Here is a 23713-nt window from a genome sequence, read left to right on the forward strand (position 1 = left end):
GCAACTATTATTAAAATATCTTTCAGACCTCTGGCTTTGTCATTCCCTTCAGGCATTCCAACTGTATCATATCTTCTTTCTCCTGATAAATCACCACCATCTTTATTCCTGACAATTTTGCATCTTCCTAACAGCCTGGATTTTTCTCCTAATTCAAAACATTTGAATAAATGGGGACTTCTCTCGGCTCCTGTAGTGTAATGTATTTTTATAGTGTAATATAATATAGCAGTAAGTAAAACATCCTTGGCTTATTTTCAGAAATAACTGGTGATTTTGGTGTGTCCAAATTTCAGGTACTCAACTTACCATGATTCGGCGGAGAATGCTCAGCACTGCCTGAAAAATCAAGCTCCTTTTTAGATGTCTTAAATTGGGCACTCAAAATCACTATTCATATTTGAAAATCTAGGATACTTTTTATTAAAAAAAAATTAGAAACCAAATATTTAAATCTCATTAGTTTCTTTTAGTATGTGGAGCGCCTTGACAACCAATAAATGACAGGGAACCTGCAGGTAACTTAATATATATATTTAAAGATAATAGAGTGCCTACAATATGTTCATTTAAACTACTTATGGTGGCTCAGTTCAAAATTATTGTGCATTAAAATCCACTGAATGCCACAAGCCTTCTAAATTAGGAAGACCATGTCAAGCGATATGTGGAAATGGGCTCTTGTACAAGAATAGTTTACAGTGAGAAGAATGAGTATTGTTCCCTGGAGTACATAAATCCCAGTTTGGTAATTCCGTACCAGCTTTTACTATTTCTCGCCAAACACTTGTTGTCTTTTGGGTTTTTTTATTTGTTCCATTGTGCATCTCTATTAGATATTTCTCATGGGCCAGCTATCAAGAAACACCCTGCTGTGCTGTGGTGTGGCGAATGAAGGCATTTTCAACCATAAACAAGGTATTGTGTGGTTTAAAAAAACACCCTGACAATGACAAGTCTCAGATGGCTTGTAATTGTTTAAATGTATCTTACTTGTATTGCTTAGAGATATAGTGTCTTTTGAGAAACTGACCAATTTGACAAAATATTTAAATGATCAGGCTGCTACAGGGTAGATTAGCAGATGTTTTTTATGAAGCATGTTGCATGCTTATTTGCTGTGGTCTGTGAATCAGTCTGTTTATATCTTTTTTCCTAAGTCTCTCTTTCAAAAGAGACTATTAGATTCCTAAGTCCTATTGACTGTCAATTAGAGTTAGGCACTTACCTGTATGGGACTTAGCCTCTTAGTCAGTTAGGCGCTTTAAAAAGGTTGGGGTAAAATTTAATTGAGTTCAAGAGTAAGGCTTGACAAACTTTTTATTCTCATGGATGAATGTTTACTCACCTGTGGGACTATTTGCATGCATAGGAGATTGCTAGCATGACAGAATTCTGTAACATGGCAATATATTGGCTGGCTGAATTCATTATTTGCCTTTGATTTTTTTTTTTTTTTTGGTTTTTTTTTTTTTGGCTGCTGGATGGTTATTTTGTGATTCTCCATCTGATTAATTGCTAGGGTGCCTAGAACTTTTTATAAGGGTTGTGTTATTTGTTGCCTAAATTGCAATGATTGATTATTCAATGGATAGCAGTACAGGAAACTGTATCATAAAGATGAAGGAATAACAGGGCATTCACTGCCTATAGTATAATTAAGAATGTACTCAAGAAGCAGTTGAGAGAAACAATATTAATGAGGTCTAAAACCATTGTCTACAAAGAAGTAACAAGATCTGCCTCTAGGTAACAAATGAACACTTGGGACCTACATTCATCATAATTGTTCTGATGCTTTACTGGCTTAGACAGTGTGTGTGCCTGCTTTCCTGTGCAGATATTTTGTCTGGGGAAGGACACAAGGGATATCCATTCCTTACACACCTGAACTAGGTTCTGAGCAAAGTAGTAGTCCCTGTGTTTATGGTGTGTAAGATGAGTGCCACAGTCAGCACTAATCGCCCGGCAACTAGTTCCACACTGGCCAGGCGTGGAGTGAAGCAGAATGCTGTGTCCGCTTCCAGGATGGCACGGTGGCTGCATTACCTGGAGCTCTGGGAGGCAGGGTACCTGTTTTTGAGGTGTGACTCTGCCAGAGCTCCCCCTGAAGTGATGAGCCCCCCTCTCTCAGCCCCAATATGTGGCTGTGCCTTAAAGGCATATTAGAGCCCCTACTTTCTCTTGTTCAAGTCACAGTTGCGTGATATCTGAATCAGAGGCCACTCTTGACCATGTTGGCCCTAGTGGTCCTGTTTTTCCATCTGACAGTTCTATCATGGAAACGGCATAATAGCTTGAGGCTTCTGAGTTATCCTTTGGACATTAGTTATGCCTGTGTGCAGCCTCTGAGGTGAGGGGGTGGTATTGCTTCAGAGTCCGGCTGTACCAATGCACAGGCATTACCAAGAATTATCTAGAGGCACATCTTTGACTCATGAGTGAAGTCTGAGAATGGGCTTAGCACAGAGGATTTCTGCAGGGCTAAGAGGGGCAGAATTCCCCTTCCTCCACCCCCGGACTCCCAGACAGGATATAGACTACCTCAGTGCAGCTGTTGCAGCCCATGGACCATACTTGCAGCCCATGAACTAAACACACTCGCTCAGTGGCCAGCTTTACACTGCAGTGGAAGCACAATGGTTCTGTTGCATCCAGGAACATCCGTCACCCAGTGATTCCTGCATCAAGCTTGCATCTTGTGGCTGAGCTACGGCATATTGTTTCCGAAGTTTACAAATAAAGGCTAACATGGGTGTTACAGAAAGGGAAATCATTCCTCAGCTTCTTATTCCTAACCACTAAATTCACCTACATACTATCTTATAGCCTGGGGAATTCAATTCCATTTTCTTTGAAACTTATCCCTTGTGTCAAAGTTATTTTTGGTTTCTGATCACTCTTGTAGTCAGATCTGTGACAAGATCAACCAGTGGTGGTCACTTTTTTTAGTCCTCCACTAGATCCCCTCATCTTGCAAACCTCATCCCTCTTCCTCCTATATTTGCATTTAGGGCCCGCTTTCATCTCAGGCTCCCATTCTCCTCATGTGGCTTCTCCTATCTCTCTCTCTCTCTCTCTCTCTCTCTCTGGTAATCCCCTCTGCCAGCTTCTCATACAAGTGCAGCTCTTCTCATCTAGCGGAGGTATAACATGATCCAATGGCTGGAAGCTGGAGCTAGACACATGCAAGCATACATTTTTGAGAATGAGGGTGATTAACCAGCAGAACAATTTACAAAGGGCCATAGTGCAACCATTTTTAAATCAAGATTGGATGCTTTTCTAAAAGGTATGCACTAAGAATTATTTTGGGGGCAGCTGTCTAGCCTGTGTGCTACAGGAGGTCTGACTAGATCAGTGGGTCTCAAACTTTTTTACTGATGACCCCTTTCACATCACAAGCCTCTGAGTGCGACCCCCCTCCCAATAAATGAAACACACTTTTAACTATATTTTAACACCATTATAAATGCTGGAGGCAAGCGGGGTTTGGGGTGGAGGTTGACAGCTTGCGACCCCTCTTGTAATAGCCTCGTGACCCCCTGAGGGGTTCCGACCCCCAGTTTGAGAACCCCTGGACTAGATGATCACAATGGTCCCTTCTGGACTTAGAATCCATGAATTCCCCTTCTCTGGTGACACTACCAGAGACACAGAAAATGGAGATACAGAAAACCATAATCACCTAATCTGCTGAAGGGCTATCTGCCTGTAGGCAGGAGAGTATAGCTGCAAATCCTGCCCAGTGGCACAGCGCACTTGCGGGGGGGGGGGTATTATTTGTTCTGTCAAAAAAACCAAATATCAGACTTTTTTTTAAAAAGGCAGTGGACATGCTTGAATCTACTGCCATTTTGAAGACAGGCTTCTTAAGGTCTTCAGGAGAACCTGTAATACCTCCATACTGCAGAGGACTGTATCTGCCTTCTAAAATGAGTGACATGTGGGGCGTGATCCAAAGCCCACTGAAGTCCAAGGGGAATTTTTCCACTGACTTTAGAGGCTTTCATTCAGGCCCATATGTTTACATGGTCCATCTATTTCCTTTGATTTCTCCCCTCCCCCCCCCAACACACACACCCCTGCCCCCAACACCCAATATTTGTGGTGGTTTTCACTTAAGCTAAAAATTTAGCATGACATTATAACTTTTTTTTTAATTGTATGTGCACAGTAGAGAACACGCATTTGATTAAAAATAGACATCAGTTTCAAACAGTGAGGGGAAAATACTCTTAAGGTTGGGGGAAGAAGAAAAACCACTGTGCACAAAACCCAGTAGCTATGCAGAACCCTTTTACTGCTTTTCTTCCCTGCCCTTGTCTCAGCTGCAGAGCTGAGACTCAGTGGATTTCTTTGAAACAAAATTAGCAAACGAAGGTTATGTCTGCACTACAGCTTATGCCAACATAATTTAGGTTGCTTGGGTGTGAATAAACCACACACACACACACACACACACACACACACACACACACACACACACACACACACACACACACACACACACACACACACACACCCCCAAGCGACCTAAATTACTCTGGCATGAGCACTGTACGTATAGACATGGCCTTAGTTTGATTTGCTTGGCAGAACATGGTTTCAGGTTTAACAATAGGACAACCAGCTCTGTGTGTTGCACCAAAATTACCGTAGCCAAACATACAAGTGACTCCTCACTTAAAGTCGTCCCGGTTAACGTTGTTACGTTGCTGATCAATTAGGGAACATGCTCGTTTAAAGTTGCGCCATGCTCCCTTATAACATCGTTTGGCAGCCACCTGCTTTGTCCACTGCTTGCAGGAAGAGCAGCCCGTTGGAGCGAGCTGGTGGGGGCTTGGAAGCAGGGTGGACCAGCAGCCCCCCCATCAGCTCCCTGCTCCCCTAAGTTCCCTGTGCAGCAGCCGCCCAGCAGGCTGTCAATTGCCAGCAGTTCTGCTGTCCCTCCACCCACTGCCATGTGCTGCTCCTGCCCTCTGTCTTGGAGCTGCTCCCAGGAGCCTCCTGTTTGCTGTGCGGGGGGGAGAAGAGGGGTGCTAATGTCAGGGTGTCCCCCTCCCCCCTGCTCCTGCCCCCCGCTTACCCCATCTCCATAGAGTTGGGGGGGGAGGGCACGACAGGGCTCAGGACAGAGGGAGCTTGCTAGCAGCAGCTGCTATCTCAACTGGCTGATCTCCTTAAAAAGGCAATGTACTTAGAGTGGCGTCAGCAGACTTAAAGGGGCAATGCTCATCTCTCTCTCACACACACACACAGGGTGTGTTTCTCTGTCTCTGTCTGCCGTGCTGCCTGCCCTCCCTCCATTTGTGCTGCCTTGTAGAGTGTGAGGCTACATTAACAACAGTGTGTTAACCCTTGAGGGCTCAGGCGAGTGCTAGGTCACCATTCAGCACTAAGGCATTCCCTGGGAAATATTCCACCCTCTGACTCCACCACCTCAGCCAAGCTTCACAATCATCATTGTTGTGTACAGTATTAAATTGTTTGTTTAAAACTTATACTTTGTGTGTGTGTGTGTGTGTGTGTGTGTGTATATATATATGTGTGTATATATATATATATATATATATATATATATATATATATATATAGTCTCTTGTCTGATGAAAAATTTCCCTGGAACCTAACCACCCCCCCCACCCCCCCCCACACACATTTACATTAATTCTTATGGGCAAATTGGATTCGCTTAACATTGTTTCACTTAAAGTCACATTTTTCAGGAACATAACTACAACTTACAGGAGTTACTGTAATCCAATTAACTACACTGTATGATTTCATGCAAGTATATATGTTACAGTTGTATGGATTGTTTCAGAGTAGCAGCTGTGTTAGTCTGTATTCGCTAAAAGAAAAGGAGTACTTGTGGCACCTTAGAGACTAACAAATTTATTTGTTAGTCTCTAAGGTGCCGCTCATTTTAGCCATGATCTCATACTGGCACAGAATAGTGGGTAGGACTTTTTTTGGTTTTTAATCCCTTATTTGATGTGTCTTTGGTCTGGATCAGCACTCCTGTAACTTTAAGGGTGATTACATATTGGTTACTTGGCCAGTCGTTTTTTAACGTGCAGTAATGTATGTTTTTAATGATGTAATTCACTCCTGCCCTGACAAAGCCCAAGTGATCTGGTTTGAGGCTGGGAATCAATGGACTAAAATTGATAGAGCTCTAATAGTGCAGGGCCAGATTGTGGCCTGGACTGTATGTGGGTGCGTGGCCGGAGCACTAGGAGCTTTCCCCTCATTGCCTTGCTTGCATAAGGGCTGGAGCCAATGGTGCAGGGGGAGAGCACAGGATCCCGAAGGCACCAAAGAGGGCACAGGGAGGAGGAGACAAGCCATGCTGCATATACATACCTCCACTCCAGCTCACAGAGTGGGGATAAGCCTGCAAGGGGAGTATGCTGAATCCAGTTAAGGGGTATAGCAGCTGGAGTGTTGCCACTGTGCACTCTGGAGCTCGCAGAGGCATTCTGCCTGCCTAAAGCAGAATCCCACCCACTGCAAAGAGCTGTCCCTTTAATGGCACCATTGAGTGCTTATGTAGTTACGGGTGAGATTTTTCCAAAGCACTCAGCATTGGCCTCACTCTGCTCCCTCTGAAGTCCACAATAAAGCTCCATGGCCGCAGAGTTAGGCCAATGCTGAGTGCTTTGAAAATTCCTCTCCATTCTGAATTTAAGATTTACTAATTTTTGTGGCCTTGCTGCATATCAGAATCTATGAGCCTGATTCTCCTTTCATTTGTATCAGCATAATGAGCTGTAACTCCATTTAAGTCAATGCAGTTACACCAGCGTCAGAGGAGAATCAGAGCTTCTATCAATGTCTTAGCTTCGCTTTCAGTGTACTTCCTAGTGATTTATGCTACGATGAATCAATAAGTGGACATTAGCTTCCCCTCAGGGTTGAACACTTGCCCTGCATACATTCATCTGAAGCACTAGCTACACAATCTATCCTCACTTGAATTTGATTTGTTGCTCAACTCATATTCTTTAGTTTACAATCAAGTATTGGAAAAGGGCAATATTAATCAGAGAACACGAGCAGAAATTGGCAGGCAAATGGTGCACTGTTGCATTGTTTACTGTACAATAGAATGATTGAGGTCACTGTTACGGAAAGCCATTAAGAAATGAAAAGCTTATTAAAGGGAAACTGTTAGCATATTAATTGCCTGTTGTAAGCACACATTTCTTTACCTTCGCTACTAACAATGCCCTGGATTCTTAAGTTGTGTTTTTTGTTTTTGTTTTTTTAAGTTTCACTTTTATTTGTTACACAATTCTCCCAGGGTCTGATTGTGTTCCCAAGATGACCATGTGGATCTTCCCCTCCTCATTAGAAAGAGTGTTTGGCGAAATCTAGAGCAGAATCTCCTACTGAGGGCTGTCCAGGTATCTGGGTTAGGGGAAGGTTGGTAGGCAGTGGGCTGGCCATGGACAGAATGGAAATAGGCATCATCTCCCCCAACGAGTCCCCTCTCACCCAGGCAAGTTCATGGCAAAACAAACAAAAGGAAGTATTTTTTCACACAACACACAGTCAATCTGTGGAACGCCTTGCCAGAGGATGTTGTGAAGGCCAAGACTCTAACACGGTTCAAAAAAGAACTAGATAAGTTCATGGAGGATAGGTCCATCAATGGCTTTTAGCCAGGGTGGGCAGGAATGGTGTCCCTAGCCTCTGTTCTATTCATTCCCTCTGAAGCACCTGGTATTGGCCACTGTCGGAAGACAGGATACTGGGCTAGATGAACCTTTGGTCTGATCCAGTATGGCCTTTCTTATGTTCTTAAAACTAACAGTCAAAGGCTGTAGTATGCTTTTGGCTGTGGTAAGGATCCCCCTTTAATGGGCCGGGGGAAGGGGCATCTAATGACAGCCACTGGCTGGCAAAACGCTGGCTGCATGGCTCCAATGAACATGTGCTACCAGTCTTTTTGCCAAGGCAACAGCTTGGGTGGAGGCACGGTGCCTCTGAACAGATGGTCCCTCTGATGTCCCAGGAGCTAGGGTGGAGCCCGTGTCCTGTTCTGAGATAGGGCAAACCCTGCCACCCAGAATAATGGGGGAGACCTCTCAGCAGAGATTTCCTCTCCATTAGCCTTCCTGTGGAGGAGTGGGAAACTGGACCCTCAGTGTGAACAATACAAATTAGTCAGATCAGCTCTGCTTTCAGGTGCTAAGTGAATCAGTGTTTGGGGTCCATCTTGTATAGAATGTTAAACTTTCTACCTGGGGTCTCATAAATGTGGGAACGTTGGTGGTGGTGTTGTTGTTCCTAGGTTTTTTGTGACAGCTTGGATTTGGGATCAAATGTGAGCTGACCGTGTCCCTTTAACCTTATGTAAATGTGCATTTAAGCAGGAATCTTATACAGTTCCTTTGTGTAGTATATAGCCATTCCAACATTGAGAGAGATGAATATTCAAAAGTGCACAGAGCTAATTTTCAAAAACTAATTGCTAGCCCATTTTAATACTAAAAGGGACTAATGCTGAATACATGGTAATGACCCGCAGGGAGTCATTGGAAAAAAATTAAACACTGGTGAACTTAATGTGTTGTGCTCTTAATAATTGAAAATGAGTTCAATTTTTAATGGCTAAAAAGAAAATGTATTCTTGGGCTGAGATGCAGTATCGAAAATGCCACCCTAGAGTGAATCTTTACAATCCAGCCATGTGTTTTTGAAGAAAAGAGGTTTACATAAGAAATATTGACCTACCGTTCCTGGCAGTATAGCTGTACTAACAGTGCTGGCATGGTAACATGGATGATTCTACTGGTTCACTAGGACAAAGCATCTTCTTAGTGAATTATTGTAGTGAGAGCCAACTTGGGTTTCTGTAGTTCATACAAGTCTTGCAAATGTTATTTTTTGGTTGAAAATTATTACCTCAGTGTATACATAGGAGTAGGCTTCATGCACGTTTATGAGGCAAGTGGTTTTGTTTTTTTAAACGACTGAGTTCATTTACCTATGCACTGCTCTGACCTGTGCCAGCTGGCACAAGTCACAAAGAGCCTGCCTGACAGATGGGGATAGCATACACCCTCTCCATGCCACCTAGCCCTGGACTGAAGTAGAAGGGTGTTGGAGCTGGCTCCAGATCACTGAGGGAAGAAGGGAACCTTCCTAATGCAGCTGATGTCTTTCCTTTTGGTGCAGGAGGAAGGGCAGTGGAAAGAGTTTCTCCCTTGAAGTTCCAGACAGTTACTAATTTGAGGGGGAAGAAGGGGCAGCATTAAAGTGTCTTTCTCCCATCTCCGGCTCTACTCTTTCAAATCAACGGTAGCCATTTCAGGTGGCATCTATTACCCGTGTCCCTCATGAGGATGTAGGATTCAGCCTGGTGGGTCTTTCAGCTCTCTGGCGGAGAGAGGAGGAAATGAGGTCATCTGTGTGGGGCCCTGAACATTCAATATTAATGTGTGTCCATAGAGTATAAATGTTTAAAATTATTTTTTAATAAAGCAATTTAAAATAGAAGCCCCAATAGCAGAGGGAGAGAGGACTCTGAGTAGGGCCTACATTAATGGTCTGTAACCTGGAGCAATCTTGTACTGTCCTAAGGAAAACTGTATTAGGAAGGGATGCCATTTAAGGCACTGTGGTATAAACAATGGAGTTTCCACTTTATGAATACTCCATGACTAATTCTCTTCTGGGGTAAATTGGTGCAGCTTCATTGACATCTGCACCAGCAGAAAATTTGGCCCTCAATCTGCAAAGAAAATATGGATCCCCTCCTAATCTCATTGGTTTCACCAGGCAGTAGGATTGAGCCCTTTGATTATATTAGTAACTCAAACTCTGGGATTCCTCCCTTAGGCATCAGCTCCGTGCCTTGCGATCTGAGAGAAAGCATCATTCAACCTTGCTCTGAGGAAATAAGCTACTTCAGTGGAGTTAGTACAGATTAACACCACCATGCCCTTCTTTTCTCTGCTAGGAGACAAAGGCAATCTCTAATCTGTTCTACAGTGTCTTGGTTTACTCCATGAACGAGGAAGACCTCATAAGTCTGTGGCACTGCAAGCAGAGTGGGGGTGTTATAAAATAAACATGGGTTCCTCTTTAAAGTTGGCCATTGCTAAGTTGTTATGGCACTTTTATTGATAACATACCTGCCGTTATGCCTTATTGCCACACTTAATGTCATCTTCTGCAATAATTGAAGGGTTGTCTCCTTGACAGTCCTCCCAGGTGAACATTCAAATGAATAAATGCGCTGTTTGCAGACATGTTTTAGTACAAATGGAGTACAGTTATGATAGAAATATCCTCATGTGACTGGTTTTTCTGTGGACATGCTTTCTCTGCTGGAACTAGTTTAAATCAATGTAGCAGTAGCTGTCATTTCGGCAGAATCTGCCACCCATATTGCCTGTCAGTAGCACCTTGCTCTGAGTGATCCTATTGAAATTGGTGGGATTATTCACAAGTAAGGTACTAGTAAAGGTGAGGAAACTGTTCACCTACTTTTTTTGTTTCTTTCAACAGTCACAAATTTATGAATCCATCTAGCCCCATTTCCTCCTCCTCTGCGGGGGGTTAGATTCACAGAGACCTGCAAGGAAGCCATTTATAAATATTACATTAATTTAAAGGCAACAGAATGCCTATGAGTCTGTGGGGATGGTGCTAAGAATTAAATTAGTAACTGGGAGCACTAACGTGGGTGGTGATATCAAGAGATAATAGACTTCGTGGGACTTTTTTTTTTTTTTTAAATCTCTTCACAACACTACCTTTGCCTCTGCTAATGGATCCTGGTGACCTGAATTTTTTATTCCTGGACTCTGGATTAAATTCTGTGGTCTACAAAAATAACCATGAAGGGATTAAAATTCTCTGGGACCCAGAACTGATGTTTACCTGGACTACAACTAACTTTCAAAATAGAGGGATATTGTGCCAGCAACAAAGGGTTTTTTGATGAGGCGTAAGCACAAACTCCTCCAATTACTTATCTTCAAGAAGTTGATATGTGTCTAGAGTTTATTTCAAAAACAATTTATAAACCTTAGGACTCTTGCTCTTCCATTTGCTTAGTATGCTCTCTGCTTTCCCAACTTGTTACTCAATAACACTGTTAATTCGTGTAACAGTAAGTATGGCAGAAAACCTCCCTTTAATTTTGCCTCTCCTTTCTGAAGTGTGTAGGTGATGGCGGCCATCTTGGCCAATACACCAGGAATTGAAAACCAGGGTCCTCAAGAACTAGAAGCATGAGCTGCCAAAGCTCTCTAGCTGGGGGTGTGACACTCATGCTATTTGGATTGGGCAAAGAGGGGAGACGAGTTGCGCGCACACGTGCCAGTATCTTACATATAGATGGAATCTTCTGGTTTGACGGTAGAGGACATACATTCTGATCAACAACAGTGTCATTTGTTGAACTCATTAAAGAAAAATGCAACATGGAACTTGATGAAAACAAGCTCTACGTGAACAGGGGGAGGGGAGTAACAAATTTCCCCCCTTTCCCCATTCCATACAGCAGCAGGCTCCAATCAACCACAAGTACCTGGCACTAGAAGGATCAGAATGCATACATTGGCAGAAAAGAATTAGAGCCACTGGTCTAGATGGTTTTGACAGTTTGATCCTATGTTCACTTGTGGCAGGGGTAAAGCTGCCATTGCTTTAATGGAGCAAGTTGAGGGCCTCAGTCCAAGAAATCATTTATTAGTTTTGTATTACTGTAGCAACGAGTAGCCCCAGTGGGGCCCCATTGAGGTAGGGGGTGCTGTACAAACAGAACAAAGACAATCTTGCCCTCCAAAAGCTTAGAGTCTAAGAGGTTGGATACAGACAGTGATCGGGGGAGTACAGTGAAACAATAACAATACTGGTCAGCCTGATTGGCAATGGTTTCAACACACTGGCAGCATATCTGCTGTCAGGTTTTTGTAGATTTTATGGCAGAGGAGAGTTTCAATTTTGCAGATGTTTCTCCCCAGTGTGAGGGGCAGCATGGGAGAAAGCACAAAAACACTTGTTAAATTTTTAACAAGTGGGTGATGGAAGCTAATATCATAGGCTGCTCAGAGGTGGGAACTGAGCTTTTGATACTGAATGAAAAATGGTAAATAGGGTGGGGATAGGTTATGGAGGGCCTTGAAAGTGAAGACAAGTAGATTATGCTTGATATGAAAAGAGGGAGCCAGCAGGGGGATGCAAAGAGGATTGCCAGAATCACAGCTACAAGATAGGAAGATGAGCTGTGTAGCAGCATTCTCCATGGACATGAATGAGGCACAATGGCCGTTGTCAAGGCCAGAGAAAAGGATATTGCATAGGAACATAATGTAGAAATGCTCTCTAGGCGGTCAGGGGAGGTCCCGGATGACTGGAAAAAGGCTAATGTAGTGCCCAGCTTTAAAAAAGAAGGAGGAGGATCCTGGGAACTACAGGCCAGTCAGCCTCACCTCAGTCCCTGGAAAAATCATGGAGCAGGTACTCAAGGAATCAATTCTGAAGCACTTAGAGGAGAGGAAAGTGATCAGGAACAGTCAGCATGGATTCACCAAGGGCAAGTCATGCCTGACTAATCTAATTGCCTTCTATGATGAGATAAGTGGCTCTGTGGATGAGGGGAAAGCAGTGGACGTGTTGTTCCTTGACTTTAACAAAGCTTTTGACACTGTCTCCCACAGTATTCTTGCCAGCAAGTTAAAGAACTATGGGCTGGATGAATGCACTATAAGGTGGATAGAAAGCTGGCTAGATTGTCGGGCTCAACGGGTAGTGATCAATGGCTCCATGTCTAGTTGGCAGCCGGTATCAAGTGGAGTGCCCCAAGGGTCGGTCCTGGGGCCGGTTTTGTTCAATATCTTCATAAATGATCTGGAGGATGGTGTGGATTGCACCCTCAGCAAGTTTGCAGATGACACTAAACTGGGAGGAGAGGTAGATACGCTGGAGGGTAGGGATAGGATACAGAGGGACTGAGACAAATTAGAGGATTAGGCCAAAAGAAATCTGATGAGGTTCAACAGGGACAAGTGCAGAGTCCTGAACTTAGGACGAAAGAATCCCATGCACCGCTACAGACTAAGGACCAAATGGCTCGGCAGCAGTTCTGCAGAAAAAGACCTAGGGGTTACAGTGGACGAGAAGCTGGATATGAGTCAACAGTGTGCCCTTATAGTCAAGAAGGCCAATGGCATTTTGGGATGTCTGAGTGGGGGCATTGCCAACAGATCGAGGGACGTGATCATTCCCCTCTATTTGACATTGGTGAGGCCTCATCTGGAGTACTGTGTCCAGTTTTGGGCCCCACACTACAAGAAGGATGTGGAAAAATTGGAAAACGGAGGGCAACAAAAATGATTAGGGGACTGGAACACATGACTTCTGAGGAGAGGCTGAGGGAACTGGGATTGTTTAGTCTGTGGAAGAGAAGAATGAGGGGGGATTTGATAGCTGCTTTCAACTACCTGAAAGGGGATTCCAAAGAGGATGGAGCTTGGCTGTTCTCAGTGGTAGCAGATGACAGAACAAGGAGTAATGGTCTCAAGTTGCAGTGGGGGAGGTTTAGGTTGGATATTAGGAAAAACTTTTTCACTAGGAGGGTGGTGAAACACTGGAATGCGTTACCTAGGGAGGTGGTGGAATCTCCTTCCTTAGAAGTTTTTAAGGTCAGGCTTGACAAAGCCCTGGCTGGGATGATTTAGTTGGGGATTGGTCCTGCTTTAAGCAGGGGGTTGGACTAGATGACCTCCTGAGGTCCCTTCCAACCCTGATATTCTATGATTCTCTAAAAGATCCACCATACACCAGTCATTGGTTTCTACACATGGAGGCAAGCTGGTACAGTTTGCATGTGATTTCCTACAAAGGAAAGCTGGGGTATTTCAAAATAGAAAGAGTACATGCAGCCTCTCGCATTATCTGAAAAATTCACATCAGTTGATACTCCCTGAGAATCCTGCTAGAAAAGTCAGTGTTCACATGATAAAATGTACTTGCACACCTCATGAATGTAATCCAGTCAGAACACTCAGTTTAAAATAGTCAAAATAGACTGGTTTCCATGAAACTTAGATTTCAACAAGATAGTATTCTCCCAGACAGAAGTTCCATTGGAAAATTTTTGATCAGCTCTAACGACATGATTTTTGAGTCAAACGACAGCTGAAATGGCTGGAGGTAGAAAGTTAAAATCTGGCATGGATATAGCCCTCAGCCAGGAAAAGAGCCTTTATTTTTTCAAGAGAGTATTTTCTTTTATCAGAGTTATTCCTCTGTGAAAGTCACCTACTGAGCATGCACAGATATGGTCACTAAGTACACGTAAAGCAGCATTTACCCTTTTGTGTGTCTGGCTAATTTAGCTACAAGGGCAAAAGCGTAGGGGAAATATATTGCTGCAAATTGGTCGATACACTTATGGCTGAAGAACTGAAGGTGCAAAGGGCTTGAGCCCTGCTGTAATGTGGCCAAGTTCCTTTGTAGCTAGGGAAGAAACCTGCACAGGAGAGGAAGAACTCTTGCCATGTACTTCATAAATCTGTCAAAAGAGGGGCTCATTTCCACCAGACTCTTAGGTCTGGTCTGGTCTGCACTACAGCTTCCGGTCAACCTAAGCTGTGCAATGTGAGTTACGTTAGCAATATAACTCGAGTCGACGTAGCTTAGATCTACTTACCGTGGGATCCACACTACGCTGTGTTGATGGGAGACACTCTTCTGCTGACATTACTCCACCTCAATGAGAGGCAGAAGCACAGAAATCAATGGGAGAGCGTTCTCCCATCAATTGAGCTGCTCTTCACTAGACTTGCTAAAACGATGCCGCTGCATCGATTGCAGCAGCCTCGATTTAGCTCCGTAGCGAAGACAAGCCCTTAAAGAGCACCCGGTTAGGGCATTCCAAGCCAGAGAATTCCAGATTATGGAACTGATCAGAGCCTTGAGTAGCTCTAGAGAATAAATAGGAAAGAAATATATGGTCCATTTATTGGCCAGCAGAGCTTCTTCATCCTGGAAAGCAAAGCTCCTTTTGTTGTTTAAAAAAAAAGTCCGTCCCCCCTTTTTTTTAAATTGCTCAGTAATCTTTCCTGGCTTCTCAGAGAGAACACAAAATTAGATAACAATATTTTGTATAATGCCCAAATATACAGGCTTTATGATGGAGACCATAATTTTTGGTGGATTTATAGCTAGGCTAAATTTGGGGTTTCAAGTTGTACAGTTCAGTTTATTACGTTTTCAGAATGAAACATTCAAACTTTTTTGTTTCAAAACATTTTAAACAAAAACGGGAATGAAATATATGTGTAAATAAAATAAAGTCAAAATCAGAATGAAATGTTAAAATTTAATCAAAACAAAATGTTTTGATCAACGTAACACTTCTCGGTTTTGTTCTGAATCTTGTTTCAGAGGAAGTTCAATTACTTTTTTGATTTTGTTGTTGTTGTTTGTTTGTTCCATTTCAGAATGGAATTTTTTTTTAATTTCATGTATAAAAGGGAAATCCAGTTCCCACACAGTTCTAGCTGCGATATCTTTTTTATGAGGTTCTCTTGTACTCAAAATGGAGGGCACTGCAGTGTTGCCAACTCATGATTTTATTGCAAGTCTTATGGTAGTTGTCCTTCTTAAAGCCCCAGGTCTTGGAATCATGTGAACACCTGAGAATCTCAGCTTTGATTTTTAAAGATAAGTACGTTTCTAGCCCAGAGGGTTTCAGAGAAAAGCTTAAAACCATTATTCAAGTGCATTTGAAAGCTTCAACCGTCAAAGAAAACGAACCCCAATTTATTTTATTTTTTTAAATCTTGAGATTTTTAAGCTATTAGTGTTTCGGGGGAGCGGCTGACTGGGCGGGGCTATTTTTGTTTTTTTGAATGCTAGAGGCTAGCAATATTGGGATGACTTTTGTTTAAACTTTTAAAAAATTGCCAGGGGCTAGAAACCAAAAATGGGAAATGTCAACCCAAAACCATGGGTTAGGATAAAAATATTTGTGTTATTGTTGCACCTGGAAGCTGGAGTCATTGACCAGGACAGCCTTGTGCTAGGCACTGCAAATACACAGAGCAAAAGGATGGTTCCTGCCCCAAAGAGCTTACTCTCTCTCTCTCTAAAGATAAAACAAGAGCTGACAGGTGGATCCAGGTAGCCTGCTCCTGCTGTCATTAGGATTCCACTGACATGGGCTCCCGTTTGTTATTGTGTTTCTGTTTTGTTTTTGTTTTTTAATTTGATACTTCCCAGAAATGAAGCAATGGCTGAAAATTTGGAGAGTGCAGGTTTATACTTAGGCACCAGTGGAAACAAAATAAGAGATCAGAATGCTAAGACTGGGAAAGGATGAGGGGACCAGAGTGATAAGACTTCACAAAAGGAAGCTAAAAATGACTGTAATTAAGATCTTAGCAGTAGAGAGAGAGAGAGAGAGACTAAAGGGCGCTTGATTTCAAACAAGACAGAATAATTGGAGAGAGCTCAGAAGAGAGGAACAAAACCGGTGAAAGGTTTGGAAGATAAGACCTATGAGGAAAGGTTAAAAGAACTAGGCCTGTTCTATCTGGAGAAAATAAGCTTAAAAGAGACATAATTGTCTACAAATATGTAAAGGGAAGGTATAAAGAGTACGGGGATCAATTTATTCTCACCAGTCAAGGAGGACAAAACTAAGAGGAATGGTTTTAACCTTTAGAGGGCCATGGAGGAGTATCCTCATATCTGCTGTGTGCTCTTTATGGAAGACCTGGAGACAAACATCCAACTTACATCCTGTCTCCAAGCAGCAGAAAGACTGCCTTTTTCTCCTCTATTTCCCTCCCCTCCTCCAGCCCCACAGCCAGTTCCCAGCCCAGGGCTAGACTTGCTTCCCATGAGCCCAATGTCCTCCAGACTTCTACCCATCTTCAAGCACTGCTGGCCCCACCTCCCTGTTAGCTCAAGCTGCCGCCTCTGTGCTTGCTCCAAATACTTCAGGTCTTGCTGTTTCCCAGTCCAACAGATGCGCTGAATACTGGTAGCAGAGATAAGTGGGCCACAGACTTAGGTGGAGGAGAGAGGGTTTGTCCCGCATGAGGCAGCAGGAATGGTTTCCTTCCCCCCTCCCAAAAAAATCCCAACCTATCCCGCTCCCTAGCTGCTGGGAATCTTTCCTCTTCCCTGGTATAATGACCCCACAGCAATCTGGCTAAAGCTCTAGAAACGTGGCCCTTCTCCAAGGTGTTGAACACACTGTAGGCTGGAATGAGCCATTAGGCTGTGCTCCGAGTAAGTGGTGGTGTGGAAGCTGTCCTGCCCTGGGAGTAGCCTGGGTCAGAATTGTGACTCAGACTGTGTGCTGTTCATCCCCTGCACCTCTTTGCTGCGGGATCTGGAGTAAATTACTTCAGCCCTTTACAGGGTGCAGTTTATCCATCTTTCTCCTGTGCATCTGGCCGCCCACTCCTTGACCCTCTCTGGTCACCCCTTGCAAGTACTGGGCAAGCAGCGTCTGCTCGCCGTGGCCAGAGCCACGAAGGGTTAGGGGTAATCTAGCCCCGGGAATAATTAGTCGGTCTCTTGAGGATTAAATCATAGCAGAAAAAAAAATGTTAAATATCCCAAAAGGCATTATCAGGACAACCTATGGAACAGTTGTCCAGGGGTGGCTGTAAAATCCCCATCGCTGAAGTTCCGCAGGGCTAAATCAAATTCCCATCCCAAAGGTGCTGGAGATTGTTGGAGAACGATAATGAAACCAGGCCTGTCACTGTGCAGCAGGTAGACAAGATGACCCAACGGAGTGCTCTTCAAAGCAAATGCGCCAGTGATCACGGAAACAGCCAACTTCACCATGCAGCTAGATCTGTAGTTGGGGGTGGGAAAAGAGGCAGGGTGGGGGCAGAGCGGGGGTGGGAAGGGGGGGTGGGGCCTTGGGGGAAGGGGTGGAGTGGGGGTGGGGCCTTGGGCAGAGCAGAGGTTGAGCACCCCTCAGCAAATCAGAAAGTTTGGTGCCTCTGCTCTGAATCCCCCCTTTACATGCTAGCCAGCCGTGCCGGGGATAGCAAGCAGCTCCTGCAAAGGGATGTGGTAGCAGGTGCTCAGCCTCAGTGTGCCTGATGTTTCCTGGGCTCCCCAAGGGCTGTGCAGCTCCACTCTTTCGTTTGCTATGAGCTGTGTCTAAATGGCACAGTCGGGCCCTTGATGTTAAAGGCATGATTCTCTTCTCACAGGGGATCACTTCTCTCCAAAAGGCAAGATGCGCTACATGAATGGAGATTTTGCTAGTATAGGTGAAGATGCTGAAGGGTGGCTGGAATTTGAAGCAGGATCTCTGCTTGTCTTGCATTACTGAAATGGCGGACAAGCTATGAACCCTCTTCTAACTTCAGCAGGATGCAATCTAAGCGTGAATGTATTAGGGCCTGATGCTCGGCTGGTGAAAACAGTCCTCCTGCCAAGATTTAAGCTCGTTGAGCATCTGGCCTATAGTTCTGAGATGCAAGTTCTTCTATTTATTTCTGTTTCATATTAGGTATCATCATTATCATGACATAGCTAATCACTTTGAGGATAAATACAGAAAGTATCTGAACACCTCATAATCCTACCATAACTAGGGCCATATCAGACCTCCAATAGATGCCAGTGGGATTATGTGCAGAGTAAAGCACTACTCCATGTGAGTAAGTGAGGCGGAATTGGAAACTTTGAATCAGTAAAAACTAACATCCGTTTCATACTCCGCAGGTAATGATGACAGATTTAAAAATTTGAGACAGTGTCAAGATAAACTACTTCTTGTTTCTGTTCTCCCACACCTCCCCTTCCCTTCAGGTTTTTCCACCATGTTTGGAAAGAAAAAGAAAAGACTTGAAATTTCTGGACCGTCAAATTTTGAGCACCGGGTTCACACTGGATTTGATCACAGAGAACAAAAATTTACAGGACTACCTCAACAGTGGCACAGCTTGCTAGCAGACACCGCAAACAGGCCGAAGCCTATGGTGGACCCTTCATGTATCACACCCATCCAGCTTGCTCCCATGAAGGTAGTGTACAGGGTCTGGGTTTCCTATTGTCTTTGAGCTTTTCATGCAGGTTCCAGCTCTTGGCAGTTTTACAGGAGTAATGTTGGTACATGTTCTCCAGTAGGACTGAGGGTTATACTTGTTCATGCACCAAATGCATATTTGTTGGCCCAGGACCTGCTATTGGTACGGTACAGATGGAATGCCGGGCCTGCCTGGAGTCTCACCGACTTCGCCACGGATCAGTGCAGGTACAGCAGTCCACCCGCTTGCTACCAAGTTCAGAAACTGGGCCGTCATTTGTTACACTGTAAGTCAGCCAGTTTCCCTTCCTTTCCTTTCATCCCCACTATAGCCATGAGATTAAATCCTGGACCTTTTAAGTCAATTGGAGCTCTGCCATTGACTCCAGTATAACCAGGATGTTTGTGTATATTGTATTTGTCTTATCTTTGTTACAAGTACTAATAGTATTGGGGTAGCACACAATCAGGATCCAGGCCACAGCATGCTAAGCACTGTCTAACCCAAAAGGAAGATTTTATCCACATCCCAAAGAGCCTAGTCTGAGACATGCAACATATAAAGTGTTAGTGGAGGGCTATACCCCAAATCAGTTATTAAATACTTTGAGGGAGAGAGAATACTCTCTCTCAAATGTATTTTTAAAAACAAATATAAAAATGACCTAAAATAGATTTTATGTGCATAAAAATTTCAGACCTCCAATGGGCAATTGGCACTGTCCAGGGTTAGGTGAAAGTGTCGCATGTCAGAGTGGACAACTGCAAGTCTCCCTTTTCCAATTGTATAGCACTCCCATTTCTAGCCCTGCAGGGCTGCAAGATATCCGATCACACACCTGGCACTGGAGTGATTTGTCCATTTTGGGCCTTAAGCAAGGGTAATGTGGAGACAGAAGCACCACACTTGGAGAAGGAAGATTTAAGAAAATAATAATTAGGGCAGCTGTGTTAAGATCCTTTAAAATTTAGACGTTCTAGACTAAGCTCAGGGAAGATGGGTTAGTGGACAGAGTGCAGGTGAGACCGTCAAAGGGGCATGATAAAGGGGCATGTTCAGATGGCTCTACTGTATCACACACCTGACATGTGAACGCATGTGTTTTCTCTCTCTCTCATATTCACACATGCTGCTCTTTCTTTCTTACCCTTACTCTGACTAGCCTAGAAGAGAAGCTCTGGGACTTAAAATTCTTATTGGCTTCTTTCCATCCACGAAAAAATATCAATTCTAAGAGTACAAACCATCCATTTGTATTTGTTAATCCTCCTTGCCAAAGTCAGGTTTACTGCCAACTGCTGTGTAATGCGCTCTCTACTGGCGTGATCAGGATTGTTGCAGAGCAAAGGATTTCTGGTGTGATTAAAATAGCTTGATGTTGTTGTGTAAAGGAAACAGCGGGAAGGCATTTGCCTGCTAGATGTGAATGCGAATAAGGACAATTGCATTCCACAGGCCCTCTCCGGAGCACCATATATCTGATCCAGTGGGTATTTGGCCATAAATTAACAAAGATGTTATAGAGAGGAAAAATCAGATTACTATTTTGCTGCAATCTCATCCATTTTATGGATTTTTTTTTTTTTTGGAGTGATCCGTCTTCAGGCTTAAAATCTTTTAAAATGTATTGGATTTGTCAGCTGCACATAGACCGTCTTAATTATGGGGCCAGGCCAGCAAAGACTTGCACATGTGAGCAGCTTTGCTCATGTGAACGGTCCCTTTGAAGCCATAGGCACATGTGCATAAGTGTCTGCAGGATCGAGCCCTGTCTGACTAGGTGAAGAGTTGTGAGACCGTGTACAAAGACAAAACCTGATGCCATTGGGGTGGTGAGAATCATTTGCAGTTATTTTAATAGACAGACACTATCTTGTCCACCCTTGTATTTATGAAGTAGTTGTTTTTATTAGTCCTGGAAATCATATAGGGTCCAATCTGGCAATGGGGCTGTGCCTAAACTCCTATTGTATACTGTAGGAGTTCTATGCACAGTGGACTTGCTTTCATGTTACCTGGTGGTTATCCATTTTTTTCTCTTTCTCTCCTCTCCTCCCACCTCCTCAACAATATAATTACTGCACAAGATCTTATCACCATATTCCCACCACCATCACCCAGGACAATCTAATTTGAGGACTTAAGTAAGGTACTTCTGGAAATTTAAGTCCCATTTTCAAAATTGACTTTGGCACAGATCCCCAAAGGTGCCTAATTCCCATTGATTTCAGGGGGAGTTAGGTACCTGAATACCTTTGTAGATCGGAGTCTTAGTCACTTAGGAACCTATACTTTCAATGAGATGGAGGATCCTAAGTCACTTTTGACAATGGGACTTAAGCTCCTAAAACTCTTCAGAAGTTCCTTGGTGATTATCCCTTGTCTACACTAAATTAGCACATTTTAACTAATATAATCTTTATATTTTCGTGGAAATGTGCCCACAATATAATGTGTTCTGAATCACAAAATGATGGTGGGCTAAAAAGCCCCTTTAAAATTTGTAAAGTGCAGTTTTAGGTCATAAAGCTGATATGGTAATAAAGGCATTGTGGGTTTCTACATTTATTCTCTCTTTAATTACTTCTGTATCGAATGTGCCGAGTTTGTAATGCAAAAAGCATATTGCTAATGGCTAGTCCTCTGGAGCTAAAAGGTTATATAGATTCTGCAGTCAGAACCTAAGTGATGGTTTTGTTGATGCTCCCTGAGACAGAATTGATTGTTGCTTTGAGCCTAATCAAGTTAGGGAAAGACTCCCATTGGCTTCAATGGGCTTTGGATCAAGCCTTGTTACATAAGGAGCTGAGCTGGGAAAGCAAATAGACAGCAGGGATAGAAGTCACTCTTTGTCGCAAGGTGCCACCTACTTGAACCTGAGCAACAATGACAAATGGGCACAGGAGATAAAACCCCATACATCCTATTCCAAGTAGATGCCTGATGTATTGTATCTACATCTGGCAGAGACCTGAAGGTTCTGTGCTTCTTTTTTTTATACTTTGGCAACACTTCAATAGCTTTTCAAGTGTACTTGGATTTTCAGAAAGCCTTTGACACAGTCCCTCACCAAAGGCACTTAAGCAAACTGAGAGCAGTCATGGGATACCAGGGAAGGTCCCCTCATGGATCAGTAACTGGTTAAAAGACAGGAAACAAAGGGCAGGAATAAATGGTCAGTTTTCAGAATGGAGAGAGGTAAATACCGGAGTCCCCCAGGGATCTCTACTGGGACCAGTGCTGGTCAACATATTCATAAATGATCTGGAATAAAAGGGGGTTAAACAGTGAGGAGGCAAAGTTTTTGCAGATGATAGAAAATACTCAACATAGTTATGTCCAAAGGTGATTGCAAAGAGTTACAAAGGGATCTTACAATAGTGCATGACTGGGTAACAAAATGACAGGTTAAATTCAGTGTTGATGATAAAGGCAAAGAAATGCCTATTGGAAAACAGTCCCATCTACACATACACAATGATGGGCTCTAAATTAGCTGGTACCACTCAAGAAAGAGACCTTGGAGTCATTGTGGAGAGTTTGCTGGCTAGTGCTGCACATTAAGGATATGTTTTCAAAAAAGCTACCGCTCTTAGGAACCATTAGGAAAGAGATCAATAATAAGACAGCATAATATCACAATTCCATTGTGTAAATCCATGGTACACCCCTCTCTTGAGTAGGGTGTGCAGTTCTGGTTGCCCCATCTCTAAAAGGATATATTAGAAATGGAAAAGGTACAGAGAAGGGCAACAAAAATGATTAAAGGGATGGAACAGCTTCCGTCTGAGGAGAGATTGAAAAGACTGGGACTGTTCAGTTTGGAAAAGAGACGACAAAGGGGGGATACGAGAGAGAGCTATAAAATCATGACTGGTGCGGAGAAAATTACTAAGGACGTTTTATTTACCCCTTCACATAACACCAAAACCAGGGGTCACCTAATGAAACTAACAGGCAGCAGGTTTAAAGCAAACATAAAGGAAGTACCACTTCACACAACGCACTGTCAACCTGTAGAATTTGCTGCCAGGGGATGCTGTGAAGGCCAAAACTATAACTGGATTCAAAAGAGAATTCGGTAAAGTCACAGAGAACAGGTCCATCAATGACTTTTAGTCAAATTGGTCAGGGATGCAACCCCATACCCTGGGTGTCCCTAAGCCTCTGGCTGCCAGATGGGGGGGCTAGATGACCGTGAATGGAGCACTTGATGATTACCCTGTTCCATTCATTCCCTTTGAAGCATCTGGCATTGGCCACTCGCAGACGACAGGATACTGGGCTAACTGGACCATTGGTCTGACCCAGTATGGCTGGTCTTATGCCAATGAAATAGGTGGAATTCAAACTGAATTCACTATAAGTACTTCAAAATTCATTAATTTCAAACATGTGGTCAGGAATAATAGAATACCCGTGCTCAAGCTTAGCACAATCATTCAAATATTTGGTCAGTACAGATGACCCAGATAGCAATAGACTGTTGTGTATGTTAGAAGTTATATGAGTTCTGAAACCTATGCTTCCCAGGTCCCCATCAGAAGGAAAAGTTCACTTGTGAATAAGTACAGAAATCAAAATTTCTGACAGGATGCAGTAGTTAGATCTCGCAGCGGAAACTTTCCAGGAAAGCAGGGACCTTGTAAAGGACAATGGGGTAATGGTGGATAACCAAT

The 23713-nt window shown here is 43.4% G+C and overlaps 1 protein-coding gene across 7 annotated transcripts in view; it reads left to right on the forward strand.

Annotated features, from left to right (window-relative positions):
• PAK5 (p21 (RAC1) activated kinase 5) overlaps positions 1–23713 on the forward strand; it is a 174789-nt gene that overhangs the window by 91581 nt on the left and 59495 nt on the right. For 3 of the 7 annotated variants that reach the window (XM_007064150.3, XM_043544048.1, XM_043544049.1), the window contains one exon: positions 18817–19031. In XM_007064150.3, the coding sequence (XP_007064212.2) occupies positions 18828–19031 (204 nt within the window). In that variant the 5' untranslated portion in view covers positions 18817–18827. Of the gene's footprint in view, positions 1–836; positions 919–18816; positions 19032–19134; positions 19262–23713 lie in introns of those variants that run through there. The other 4 variants (XM_043544046.1, XM_043544047.1, XM_043544050.1 and 1 more) reach the window with 3 other exon arrangements.

Source organism: Chelonia mydas, chromosome 3 (assembly GCF_015237465.2).
Source record: "Chelonia mydas isolate rCheMyd1 chromosome 3, rCheMyd1.pri.v2, whole genome shotgun sequence".
NCBI classification, from domain to species: domain Eukaryota; kingdom Metazoa; phylum Chordata; order Testudines; family Cheloniidae; genus Chelonia; species Chelonia mydas.